Raw genomic sequence first — 14,998 nt, forward strand, 5'->3', positions numbered from 1 at the left:
GAGAGAAATGGGGATGGAACATATTCTGATGTAACCACCATTGGGAGGCTCAAGGGGCAGTGGATCAAAGCCCATAGGTGCTGCTGTTAGTTATTTACGTGTTCCCTGGATCATTTTGCACAATCGGTCATAATAATGTGGAGTGGGTCATTTTACATTCACATTGTAAATTAAGCTGTACATATGGCTACATTCTGAACATCTTCTCCGAAAATAAGATGCTGTTTTGGAGAAATTTTTTATACTCTTAAAATAAGTCCATACACTCAGTTACTTTTAAAGCAAGCTCTAGCAAGTCCACCATCTGGACCTCACGAAAGTAGGTGAATAAGTAAGTATCTTTTCATTTCTTTAACAACATTCAGCTGTTCTCAATGATGACTGATGTAGCACCATCATGGAGTACGTTGCATTTGCTCTTTATGCTGGGCGTGTAACTTCTGACTTCTGAGGTGAGCGCTGCAACTCCCTGCCCAAGCCAGTCAACTGTCCGATTCACACCAGTTGTGCACACACATGATTGTGGTGCAGTAGACAAAGTTCCACTTTCACACACTCATCTTTAAAATAACACATGTTCAAGATGGTGGAAATACGAGTGTCTCTAGAATTTACCCCAAAATTCTCGTACACCACAGTTGTTGTTGTTGTTGTTGTTGTGTGTGTGTGTGTGTGTGTGTGTGTGTGTGTGTGTGTGTGTGTGTGTGTGTGTGTGGTTTTTTTTTACCCACCACATACATGTTATGTTATAGTAACAGAAATTCTTCTACAGAATAGAAGGAGGAGTCAAGGAGAAACTTTCTCAGTTTACTTTGCTGTCTGTCGGACATTTTATATCGGTGGTTAAGTGATTAAAAATTTTTGTTCCAGCACTGTGCACCCCTTTTTATGCTAAAGATAGCCATAATATGGAGTAATGCATGCCATTTTTCTTTCTGATATTGTCATTATGTACCTCATTGTTACTTTTGAACTGCAGTGGATTATTTAAAACATACTTCATTTGGGAAAAATATGTTGTGAAGCAGTAGTCAGAAAACCCAACTCCTAAACAGATGTCTGCAATATGATCAGAGGCGAGCACCACATATTATTCTTACAACATTTGTTTGCACAATGAAGAGATGAGTTACCCCAGAACATTGTCCATATGACATCATGAATGAAAATATGCAAAACCTGTCAATTTACTGATTTATCTCTCCCCAAGATTTGCAATGAGTCTAAGCACAAATGTGGCTGAGCTAAGTTGTTTTAGGAGTTCCAAAATGTATTTTTTTTTCTATTTAAATTCTCATCAATATGAACCCCTAAAAATTTTGAAATTTCTGCCAGACATCATGAGAGAGCAGAATGGGGTGCTCCATGGAACTCACAGACTTCGAACATGGTCAGGTGATTGGGTGTCACTTGTGTCATACATCTGTACATGAGATTTCCACATTCCTAAACATCCCTATGTCCACTGTTTCCGATATGATAGTGAAGTGGAAACGTGAAGGGACATGTACAGCATAAAAGCGTACGGGCCGACCTCATCTGCTGACTGACAGAGACCGCCGACAATTGAAGAGGGTCGTAATGTGTAATAGGCAGACACCTATCCAGACCATCACACAGGGATTCCAAACTGCATCAGGATCCACTGCAAGTACCGTGACAGTTAGGCGGGAGGTGAGAATACTTGGGTTTCATGGTCGAGCGGCTGCTCATAAGTGACACATCACGCCGGTAAATGCCAAACGATGCCTCACTTGGCGTAAGGAGTGTAAACATTGGACTATTGAACAGTGCAGCCGGCCGCTGTGGCCGAGCGTTTCTAGACGCTTCAGTCCGGAACCGCGCTGCTGCTACAGTCGTAGGTTCGAATCCTGCCTCGGGCATGGATGTGTGTGATGTCCTTAGGTTAGTTAGGTTTAAGTAGTTCTAAGTCTAGGGGACTGATGACCTCAGAAATTAAGTCCCATAGTGCTTAGAGCCATTTTTTGAACAGTGCAAAAACGTTGTGTGGAAGGACTAATCACAGTACACAATGTGGTGATCCGATGGCAGGGTGTGGGTATGGCGAATGCCTGGTGTATGTCATTTGCCAGCGCGTGTAGTGCCAACAGTAAAATTTGGAGGCGGTGGTGTTATGATGTAGTTGTGTATTTCGTGGAGGGGGCTTGCACCCCTTATTGTTTTACGTGGCACTATCACAGCACAAGCCTACACTGATGTTTAAGCACCTTCTTGCTTCCCACTGTTGAAGAGCAGTTTGGGAATGGCAGTTGCATCATTCAGTATGATCGGGCACCTGTTCATAATGCATGGCCTGAGGTGGAGTAGTTCCACCACGATACTATCCCTGTAATGGACTGGGCTGCACAGAGTCCTGACCTGAATCCTATGGGATGTTTTGGAACACCGACTTCATGCCAGGCCTCACCGATTGACATCGATACCTCTCCTCAGTGGAGCAGTCCATGGAAGTTGGGCTGCCATTCTCCAAGAAACCTTCCAGCACCTAATTGAATGTATGCCTGCAAGAGTGGAAGCTGTCATCAAGGCTAACAGTGGGCCAACACCATATTGAATTCCAATATTACCAATGGAGGGTGCCACGAACTTGTAATTCATTTTCAGCCAGGTGTCCAGCTACTTTTGATCACATAGTGTATGAGGAACAGGTGCCATGAACTTGTAATTCATTTTCAGCCAGGCGTCCAGCTACTTTTGATCACATAGTGTATGAGGAACAGTAGTGGACCTAAGATTGATCCTTGGAGAATCCCATACATGAGTTCTCCCCAGTCATAATTATGTCCCTGGACTATGTTGCTTGAATTACTAAGTACTGTGGAAGGCTGGGGCAGGACAAGGCTCAGAGGAAGTTGCAGGAGTTAACCTGCGACCAGAGTGTCCAGCAGAAATTGGCAAATGCTGACCTGGATGGCAGTGGTAAAGATGATTTCTGTGGCACCGCAGAAGTCTTTGGGGTTGAGGCCACAGTGCACTTCACAGATGTTTGGCAGATGGAGATCATCCTGCTTAATGTAGTCACTCACTGTTAACTAATTAAAAACTGTAATTGTCTAGGATATTTTTCCACGAAACTGAATTAAATATGTCACAATAGAGAGAACTCATCATGTAACACTATGCCAGATTTGTGTACAGTCTTCCTTCTTCTTCTTCTTCTTCTCCTTTTCCTCCTCCTCTCTCTCTCTCTCTCTCTCTCTCTCTCTCTCTCTCTCCCCCCCCCCCCCCCCCCCCCCCAATGTAGAGAGGGCATTGAGTTGGAGACAGACACAATGAAAAAGAGTGCTAAAATATTTGTGTTGTTTGATAATGTCCTTCTGAAATAGATATGCTAGCAGAAATCTCTACTATGTAGTGAGTAGCAATCTATTCTTCCCATATTGTTGTTATTCCATCCTGGGCTTTCCACTGTGTTAATTGGAGGTTAACATATATGTAGCTGACAGTATGGATACACTGCTTTTGGATATTTTTTTACCTGTGTGGTCATCATTATACAGATTAATAATTTAGTAAGAGCTAATGAAAAGTTTCACACAGATAGTATAAAGATCACAGAATTTACATTTCAGATACGTTTTTAGTATCAAAAGGATGAAAATTTGCCTACGAAAACCATAAGATTTGTGACAATATTGCTGGTCAGTTTTTACCTTCAGGAAGTGTAATATCTATGACTGCCAAAAAGGGAGGAGAGGAATAGGATGTGGAAGGTTCAAAAGATGGTACAGGTCCTCAGACCCCAGGATGTAAATGTCCCCAGTAAGCAATAGACAGATTCCTCTCATCCTTTTCAGTCCTCCCCAAGATATCCCTACCTCATTCCTCAGGAAGTAACTAATATTCCAAAAACTAGGATAGTGTCATGAATTTCGCTGTGCAAAACTTGTAACTTTTGCATGATGTCACGGTCAAGGGACATTGCTCAAGTGAACTGCTACAGCATAGTACAGAAGGTAACTGAAAGAAATACACAATGAGATAAACAGGTGTGACTTTTCAATGACAATAACTACACTGAAGTCGCATGATTCAGGATTACCGCTTGGACATTTTGTCTGACTAGGGTATGTGATCACCACATGTGGGCTGTGTAATGTGCTCCCATGCAGGCCACAATGTTGTTAAGGAGTTCTTCATTCCATTCCTCCACTGTGATGTATTTGGACGTGGTGCAGTATGTCTTGCCAATGCATTGCACACGTGCTTGATAAGATGTAAGTCAGGTGAACAGGCAGGGCAGTCCATTGACTGAATATCCTCACATTTCAAGAGTTCCTTCATCCGTGCTGTTTGACGACATTGTCCATAAAATTGAAGTCAGAGCTGAACGCACTCTTGTTAAGAAAAATGTGAGGAAGAAGTGCAAAATGACAATAATGTTGATTGGTGAGTGTGGCGTGCTGCTGTGATCAAAGGCTGAAAAGTCAGTGTACCCATGTGATACTATGCCTTGCTACACCATAACCCTGGACCACCAATGCAGTCACATTTGACAATGCTGGATGTATCCTCATTTGGTGAGTGGTGGTAATATGTAATTTTTACTGCATCTTTGAACACAGTAGCACATTACACTCACCAGTTGGTGTTATTGCGATGCTATAATCCCATTTTTCATTAATGCATTCACCTCTGACTTCACCTTTATGGATGACAGTGCATGACTGTATTGAACAGAGCAGGTGGGAGAGCTCTTGGAACAAGAGGATATCTGGCGAATGGATGGACTGGTCTGCCTCTCCTCCCCCCCCCCCCCCCCCCCCACAAAAAAAAAAAAAAAAAAAAAAAAAAAAAAAAAAAAAAAAAAAGAAACTTAAATCTCTTTGAGGATATGTTGGGGAGATATATCGTAGCACATCCACATGCACCTACGATCATCCAGCAGCTGTCAATTGTGCTAGTGGAGGAATGGAATGCCATACCAGAAAAATTTCATATTAACCTTGTGGCTGCATGGGAGCATGTTGCAGAGCATGCTTTGCTACACTTGGTGATAACACACTCTAGTGAGACCCATCTTGTACCTTTTGTAATGTCCAGGTGACTGAATAAAAGCATAAGTTTTTGCTTGCTTCATTACATATTCTTTCACTTACCTTTTCTACTATACAGTAGTAGTTCTTTCTATATATGGTCCAAGTTCCATCAAGCTATCTTACTTGGCAGTGACAAATCATGAAGAAGTTACTTTCATCTGTACGTTTTGCACAGCAGTGTTGTTTCATGTGTCCGTCGACAGTACTGAATAATTCACCTCCCAAAGGTAAAGTACTGGCAAGCAATATTGTCTTATAATTTTATAAATGTATTTCATGTTACCTATAAAGCTTTTTGAAATAAAGAGCAAAAATGTTATCATAAACAAAAACTACAAACTTCAGTTATACAAGAAAAGAATTATTGATTGTCATTTTATTCCAGGCTCATAATAGATAAGAAGGACCGTAAATTGAAGAAAGGTTCAGGTTTTCACTTAGATATTCTTCTTGTTTGTTTATCAAACACCTTTTGTGGATTAATTGGTGCACCTTGGATGTGTGCTGCAACTGTACGTTCACTTACCCATGTTTCGGCAGTGACTATAATGTCTCGAACACACGCACCTGGAGAAAAACCACACATAATTGAAGTCAAAGGTAAGTGATCATCACTGCATTATATCATGGCAGTGAGATAAGAAACTTATTCACTGACTGCTGGCAAGTGAACTGGCAACAACAATCTGTGAACAGATGTTAGCTTTCAAAACCACAAATTTGGTTTTTGGTATGAACTTTTTACTTTGCCACTTCCTGGTAGATTAAAAATGTATGCTGGTCATGGATTCAAACCCAGGGCTTAGCCTTTCAAGGGCAATACTCTTACTTACTGAGTTATCCAGGCATGGCTCATGACTTTCTCACTCAGCTTCACCTTTACTGGTATCTCTTACTTTGTAAGATTCACAGAAGCTCTGATGTCTCAATATTAGTTACCAGTTCTGCCTCAGTCTGCTGCTGTTACTGTGACATTTTTAATTGTTCATGGCCATCAACCTTTATTTTTATTTTTGATATGATATGATTGTTTGAGGCAAGAGTCAAACTCCTATACATAAAACAGCTTCAAACACCTACTTTAAAAGGAGTTAATTTTTTAAACATGTAAGTGAGAAAAGATCTGAAATTATGTTTTAAGTCTGTTGGAAATCACCAAGTGCTCTTGTTTCAAACACTTGATGAGTATTGGGTGAGTAACTTTCTCTCCATTTTATGCAAAGCTAGTTGTTCACACATCTCAGTGTTTATGACGTCATATCGCCTGAACTGTGTGTCAAAAAATGATACAATTTTGCAGGTACATTCAGTGCTATATGCAGATACTGTCTGCAAAATGTGTTGCAGTGTTAATTGTAAATAAGTAATCAATTAAAATGTCATGCCCAATGCTAAAGTTTTACTGCATTGACAACGGAAACATAGTAAGTGATAAACTTTTTTTTCTCATAATTTTGTGTGTGTGTGTGCGTGTGGGGGGGGGGGGGGGTGACAGTGAGAAAGAAGTTTTGTAAAGGTTTAAATTATATGCAAAGTTTGTTGGAAATCATTAGCTACTGTCAGTCTCAAATGCTGGATGAATGTAGTCCACCTGTGCAATGAATACTTGTTCAGTATTGTTAATGTTGGGCCAAATCTGCTTCGAATTTGCCCCTTTTCATTAGTTTTCATACATGTGCGCACTCAGTTTGTCTTGCAGCTGCTTACTTGTATTATTTTGCCATCAGCCTTATTTATATCTGAGTTTCTTCTTCCCAGATTGATGCAGGCGTTGGCCATGCATTTGTCATAACTGATGTCATTGAGACGTCTTTTGTTTTTGAACTTTGAACAAAAATATTGAAGTTATTCATTAGTTCATCGAATTTCACTATTTACACAAGACCAGTCTGCCAATCAAATCTCATATGTGGTTCACCAATATCACATTTGTAATCAACAGCAGTTGCAAAATAATGACCAATTTTTTTTAGAAACACACTAAGCACATTGCTGTTAACATTGATCCCGCTGTGAGAACAAGGCAATCACTTTTTTTAGAATTGGCACATTCTTTTTTGACTTTGCTAATCATGTTTTTGATTTTCACTCTAGGCTTGAGAACAGCTAATACACTCATCATGTCTTTAACAGAGTTTGATTCAAAGTTTGAAACATTGCATGCATGGCTGTCCCTGAATATTTGGATGTTTACTCCATGATGCATTTGTTTTTGTATTGCTGCAGAAGTATTCTTTGCAGATTTCATGAACCTATCTGTTTTTGAGGATCCACTTTTGCACGTGATTTTTAACACAGCAGTGCTGTTTTCTACTCTCCTGGATGCAGACTTTTTACTGGTTACATTTTTAATATGTATTGACTGTTGTTCCTTGTGTACTATCATTACACAGTTCTTTTTTTCTAAATTGTCCTGTCCTACCCTTTTAGATGTAGCGCATTTCTTAATTGCATATGATCTTAGAGTTTTGAAACAGCTATTTTCATTGACTTTTAATAGTATTACTGTTCCCTAGAATTTTGCATCTGTGTTCTAAAGCAGCACATTTTATTTGTAACACTTCAATATCACTTCGCAACAGTTATTGAATACTAAGTGTAAGTTTGTACTTAACAATTTGTCAGTCGTTTATTGCAGAATGATTTTTGACAATTATGCAAACTTTTTCATTGTTACAGTCAGAATATCACAGACAAACAGCCAAAAAATACAAATATTTATTATCAAGGTAGCTTCCTTCTATATTTAAAGAAATATGTTATTGTGAAATGGGTTGCCTAAGCTCTTGGGCTAGGAATACTGTTACATGCAGGACAGAATCAGATCACAAAATATCTTACATGGAAATTTTTGTTTTAGACTTTAAGCTAACTCTCAGAGAAAACTTAATGGTGAATACTGAAATGACAGAAATAAGGATCGAGGAAGTGGTAGCCATTTGGAATAAACATGGTTCATCCATGTAAAATGAACTAGAAAAATGGCAAAATGCATCTCACCAATGTCAATTTCCATGAAATTTGGTACAAATGGTTTATTTAGATACACAGTGGCTGGTTTAAAATTTCATACCTCTATCTTAAAGTGATCCAGAATGATAGCAGCCAGATTACCAGCCTAAAATACTAAAAAAAATTCATCTGCTGCTGTCAAAAATTCAATAAATAATTTTAAATTAATTTAATTTCTCCTAAAATTGAAGTAGGCAAGATTTGAAATTACTACTCTTATGTAAAATTTTCTGCAGGATCAGATTTGTTGTAATCACATAATAAAGGGTCATTTTAGCCTTCAAAATATAACTATTACTTTCTTTTAAATGTCCACAATTTAGATTACGTACTGCTGTGTGCTGACTGTCGTTACAGTGTCTCAGTATTCTGGCCAGTATCATTGGAAAGAGAAAAATACTTACTTTAAAACAGATTTTAAAAAATCTTTGGGGAAATAACAACTACACTAGCACTCATAAAAAAACAATACATAGGGCATATTAACAAATTATTCCACACTGTCACACAGAAAACAAAATTTAGTCAAAATAATACCTGCATTTATATGGGCACGAATAGAAATTTATTCAACTGATTATCTAAAAATATACAAGGGTCATTCAATAAGCAGTGCCCCACATTTGTTTAAAAAAAGCCATTACTATACATAGACAGACGTCCTTGTTGGTGCTTCACATTTGATGTTTGTTCTGTGCGCCGGTAAAGTTTTGAACCATTCTGGCAGATGCACAGTCATAATACAGTGTCAGAGTGGCGTCTACATACAACTCACGTTACAAGGAATGTGCTGTTATTGAATTCTTGTGCACAGAAAAAGAAATCATGGTGAACATCCTCAAATGTTTGTGTGTAGTGTATGGCGATGCTACAGTTGATAGAGGTACAGTTGGGTGATGGATAAAGGAAGTTACAACCTCAGGAAATGCAGAAATAGAGCTCCACGATCAGCCACGCTCAGGGCATCCTGTCACAGCCACTGCTCCAAACATGCTGAATCGTGCACCTTCAGACTTCCATCTCTTTGGGCCGATTAAAGATTCTCAATGGGGAACACACTTTGAGATGATTAGAGGGTCAATCATGCAGTGAAAACATAGCTGTGCCTACAGGACAAGGGCTTTTACCAGCAGGGAATATATGCTCTTCCACAATGTTGGCATACGGCCATAGAACGCGGCTGAGACTATGTAGAAAAATATGACATGGACAAGACATGTTAACAATAAGTATGTCCCGAGAAAAAAATGTGGGGCATTACATATTGAATGAGCCTTAGAGTTTAAACTACAAAGTAGCTGGTTTTTGGAATGAATCGGTTTTTGAGCTAAAATACACATATAATGCCTGACCAAAAAAAGAGAAGCATTTAGAAAGTGAGGATTGAGAGTATATGTTGATGCTGTTACAATTATTACAAAATTGAGTAAAATTTACAAAGAACTTTGCAATATGGGCCCACTTAATCAGTATGACTTTGACCCTTTATGCCTGAGATGTATACCATAAGGAAGAGTGTCACAGAACCTTTGTGTCCTCTTCTGAGGCATTCTGACCACAACTGTTACAAATGGTTGTTGAAATCCTGGGTGCTAGCTCTTGGATGGAACTGATGTCCGAGCTGGTTCCGTGCACACTCTATCGGAGACAGCTCTGGGGATCCTGTTGGTCACTGGAATACCTCAGTATCATGCAGACACTTCAGAGATTCATGCTATGTGAGGATGGGTATTGTACTGTTGAAAAATGACATCATGATATTGCTGCCTTAGAGATACCAATTGGGGACGCAAGATGTACATGATGTACTATTGCAGAGTCACCATTCCCTCAATCTCTACCAGCCATGACCTGAAGTCTACTAGATGGCTTGCCTCACCATGACACCAGGAGTAACACTGTTGCACCTCTCCGAAACATTAGAAGAATGGGACCTCCCCAGTTCACCATCATACTCACTGACAGTGGTCATCTGTTATACTATGGAACCACAGCTCATCACTGAACATAATGCAGCACAATTCTTGAGCAGTCAGTGCTTCCTAGCCATGACACCACTGTAAATTCAGCTATTTGTGTTGTGCTGTTAGCAGCAGCCTATGCAGGGGACACTAAGTCCCAAGTGTGGCTGCTGCTAGTCTGCGACCAATGGTGAGATCACACAGAATGTTGCACAGAGTCCACTGCTTGCCCTTGTATGGCAGACACAGATGTGAAGCAGTTACAGTGTGCTTGGTGCACAATATGGTGATCCTCCCTTGTGGTGGTCAGATGGGGTTGACTGGAACATTGAGATTGAGTATGCCTCCCCTTACATTCCCAAGCAATCAAACATTAGGTCACACTTACATCTGAATGCCTCTCAAATATCTCTGATGCACAATTTGATCTGCCACCCAAATGGAAACCCACAGTAAAGCTCCTTTCAAACTGTGTCAGGTACTGGTAATGATTTCTCACACAGCAAAACACACACACACACACACACACACACACACACACACACACACACACACAGTGATAATTCAACAGCTAATGTAGTTTCCCTTTATACACCTTATCAGGTGTGGTAGCAATGTTAAATATGAAAAACAGTTATGCACACCTGTGGTCATTCTACCTGTCGCAGAGTATTGCAGCTCTATTCATTAACATACTCACCAATGTTGTGTACCCGTGAGATGTAGAGATCTGATCATGTCTTTCAGATGCCAGTACAAAATTTTATTTGCACCAAACAATTTACTTCTGAGCATGGTACGTTACACAAACTAAAGATCATAAACCAATATAGTCACAAGAGATTGAAGAGGTGAAACTCTCAATGCACAATAAATTACAGCTTCCTGATACTTGCAGTGAGACAGCTGATGCCAAAGAAATGATCAACGAACTCAATAAATTATTCCAAACTGTAGAAAGTAACTGTAAAGAAAGATTTAAATAAAGATGGGTTAGAGCCTGTCAGTCAGATGTGCAAGTACCTCTAAAATACTTATGTTTATTCATTTGCATAGGCATCAAAGATTATGATTCAAATGTCATTGTTGTTCTATATTATTTTGAGTTATTGATATAACGTAACAAAACTGCAATGCAAGCACACAAATGAGAATGTAAGACCACAAAAGTAGGTATACAGTTAAAATATGTCTAATTAGTGATAAAAATTGTAAGATCACATGTTTTCAACTGAAAATTCAGAAAGTGAGTATGAAAATTTTGGTTGCCTTTTGAAGATATTTCCATCATGTACACATAAGTCTTTTGGCAGTTTGTTAAACCAGATTTGACCACTGGCGTATGGACTGTGGTCTGTTATTTTCAGATTAGTTCTTTGCCTAAAGTAGTTGTTTTTATTTATAGTATTGCGGTCATGTATTCATTGCATTTTCTAGAATTTTTTGATGATATATATACACTCCTGGAAATTGAAATAAGAACACCGTGAATTCATTGTCCCAGGAAGGGGAAACTTTATTGACACATTCCTGGGGTCAGATACATCACATGATCACACTGACAGAACCACAGGCACATAGACACAGGCAACAGAGCATGCACAATGTCGGCACTAGTACAGTGTATATCCACCTTTCGCAGCAATGCAGGCTGCTATTCTCCCATGGAGACGATCGTAGAGATGCTGGATGTAGTCCTGTGGAACGGCTTGCCATGCCATTTCCACCTGGCGCCTCAGTTGGACCAGCGTTCGTGCTGGACGTGCAGACCGCGTGAGACGACGCTTCATCCAGTCCCAAACATGCTCAATGGGGGACAGATCCGGAGATCTTGCTGGCCAGGGTAGTTGACTTACACCTTCTAGAGCACGTTGGGTGGCACGGGATACATGCGGACGTGCATTGTCCTGTTGGAACAGCAAGTTCCCTTGCCGGTCTAGGAATGGTAGAACGATGGGTTCGATGACGGTTTGGATGTACCGTGCACTATTCAGTGTCCCCTCGACGATCACCAGTGGTGTACGGCCAGTGTAGGAGATCGCTCCCCACACCATGATGCCGGGTGTTGGCCCTGTGTGCCTCGGTCGTATGCAGTCCTGATTGTGGCGCTCACCCGCACGGCGCCAAACACGCATACGACCATCATTGGCACCAAGGCAGAAGCGACTCTCATCGCTGAAGACGACACGTCTCCATTCGTCCCTCCATTCACGCCTGTCGCGACACCACTGGAGGCGGGCTGCACGATGTTGGGGCGTGAGCGGAAGACGGCCTAACGGTGTGCGGGACCGTAGCCCAGCTTCATGGAGACGGTTGCGAATGGTCCTCGCCGATACCCCAGGAGCAACAGTGTCCCTAATTTGCTGGGAAGTGGCGGTGCGGTCCCCTACGGCACTGCATAGGATCCTACGGTCTTGGCGTGCATCCGTGCGTCGCTGCGGTCCGGTCCCAGGTCGACGGGCACGTGCACCTTCCGCCGACCACTGGCGACAACATCGATGTACTGTGGAGACCTCACGCCCCACGTGTTGAGCAATTCGGCGGTACGTCCACCCGGCCTCCCGCATGCTCACTATACGCCCTCGCTCAAAGTCCGTCAACTGCACATACGGTTCACGTCCACGCTGTCGCGGCATGCTACCAGTGTTAAAGACTGCGATGGAGCTCCGTATGCCACGGCAAACTGGCTGACACTGACGGCGGCGGTGCACAAATGCTGCGCAGCTAGCGCCATTCGACGGCCAACACCGCGGTTCCTGGTGTGTCCGCTGTGCCGTGCGTGTGATCATTGCTTGTACAGCCCTCTCGCAGTGTCCGGAGCAAGTATGGTGGGTCTGACACACCGGTGTCAATGTGTTCTTTTTTCCATTTCCAGGAGTGTATAATAGAGGGAAACAATCCACGTGGGAAAAATTTATCAAAAAACAAAGATGATGTGACTTACCAAACGAAAGCGCTGGCAGGTCGAAAGACACACAAACAAACACAAACATACACACAAAATTCAAGCTTTTGCAACAAACTGTTGCCTCATCAGGAAAGAGGGAAGGAGAGGGAAAGACGAAAGGATGTGGGTTTTAAGGGAGAGGGTAAGGAGTCATTCCAATCCCGGGAGCGGAAAGACTTACCTTAGGGGGAAAAAAGGACAGGTATACACTCGTACACACACACATATCCATCTGCACGTACACAGACACAAGCAGACATTTGTAAGGACAAAGAGTTTGGGCAGAGATGTCAGTCGAGGCGGAAGTAAAGAGGCAAAGATGTTGTTGAATGACAGGTGAGGTATGAGTGGCGGCAACTTGAAATTAGCGGAGGTTGAGGCCTGGCGGATAACAAGAAGAGAGGATATACTGAAGGGCAAGTTCCCATCTCCGGAGTTCTGACAGGTTGGTGTTAGTGGGAAGTATCCAGATAACCCGGACGGCGTAACACTGTGCCAAGATGTGCTGGTCGTGCACCAAGGCATGTTTAGCCACAGGGTGATCCTCATTACCAACAAACACTGTCTGCCTGAGTCCATTCATGCAAACGGACAGTTTGTTGCTGGTCATTCCCACATAGAAAGCTTCACAGTGTAGGCAGGTCAGTTGGTAAATCACGTGGGTGCTTTCACACGTGGCTCTGCCTTTGATCGTGTACACCTTCTGGGTTACAGGACTGGAGTAGGTGGTGGTGGGAGGGTGCATGGGACAGGTTTTACACCGGGGGCGGTTGCAAGGGTAGGAGCCAGAGGGTAGAGAAGGTGGTTTGGGGATTTCATAGGGATGAACTAAGAGGCTACGAAGGTTAGGTGGACGGCGGAAATGAAATGCTCCCCACTCCACCAAGAGTGTCTTTCCACCATCCACCTAACCTTCGTAACCTCTTAGTTCATCCCTATGAAATCCCCAAACCACCTTCCCTACCCTCCGGCTCCTACCCTCGTAACCGCCCCCGGTGTAATACCTGTCCCATGCACCCATCCACCACCACCTACTCCAGTCCTGTAACCCGGAGGTGTACACGATCAAAGGCAGAGCCACGTGTGAAAGCACCCACATGATTTACCAACTGATCTGCCTACACTGTGAAGCTTTCTATGTGGGAATGACCAGCAACAAACTGTCCATTCGCATGAATGGGCACAGGCAGACAGTGTTTCTTGGTAATGAGGATCACCCTGTAGCTAAACATGCCTTCGTGCATGGCAAGCACATCTTGGCACAGTGTTACACCATCCGGGTTATCTGGATACTTCCCACTAACACCAACCTGTCAGAACTCTGGAGATGGGAACTTGCCCTTCAGTATATCCTCTCTTCTCCTTATCCGCCAGGCCTCAATCTCTGCTAATTTCTAATTTCAATTTGCTGCCGCTCATACCTCACCTGTCTTTCAACAACATCTTTGCCTCTATACTTCTACCTCGACTGACATCTCTGCCCAAACTCTTTGCCTTTACAAATGTCTGCTTGTGTCTGTGTATGTGTGGATGGATATGTGTGTGTGTGCGAGTGTATACCTGTCCTTTTTTCCCACTAAGGTAAGTCTTTCCACTCCCGGGATTGGAATGCCTCCTTACCCTCTCCCTTAAAACCCACTTCCTTTCGTCTTTCCCTCTCCTTCCTTCTTTCCTGATGAGGCAACAGTTTGTTGCGAAAGCTTGAATTTTGTGTGTATGTTTGTGTTTGTTTGTGTGTCTATCGACCTGCCAGTGCTTTCGTTCGGTAAGTCACCTCATCTTTGTTTTTATATATAATTTTTTCCCACGTGGAATGTTTCCCTTATATACTTACTTACTTACTTATCGCGAATGGACCCAGAAGGATCACGCAAAGCTTTCTGACGTCGTTTCTTCCATACTTCTTTCATTCGTTCTCCATGTTTTCTTTTTCTTTCTTCTGTCCATTTTGTTCCTGGTCTCTTTAGTGCTTCCTTCTCCGACAATACAATCCACTTTTCCACCTTATTTCTAAAAGT

At 42.0% G+C, this 14,998-nt stretch overlaps 1 protein-coding gene across 2 annotated transcripts in view; it reads left to right on the top strand.

The window, feature by feature from the left end:
- LOC124795166 (band 3 anion transport protein) overlaps positions 1–14,998 on the top strand; it is a 590,830-nt gene that overhangs the window by 541,742 nt on the left and 34,090 nt on the right. For both annotated transcript variants that reach the window (XM_047259057.1, XM_047259058.1), the window contains exon 22: positions 5,446–5,660. In XM_047259057.1, coding sequence (XP_047115013.1) covers positions 5,446–5,660 — 215 coding nt within the window. The remainder of the gene's footprint in view (positions 1–5,445; positions 5,661–14,998) is intronic.

Source organism: Schistocerca piceifrons, chromosome 4 (assembly GCF_021461385.2).
Source record: "Schistocerca piceifrons isolate TAMUIC-IGC-003096 chromosome 4, iqSchPice1.1, whole genome shotgun sequence".
NCBI lineage: Eukaryota > Metazoa > Arthropoda > Insecta > Orthoptera > Acrididae > Schistocerca > Schistocerca piceifrons.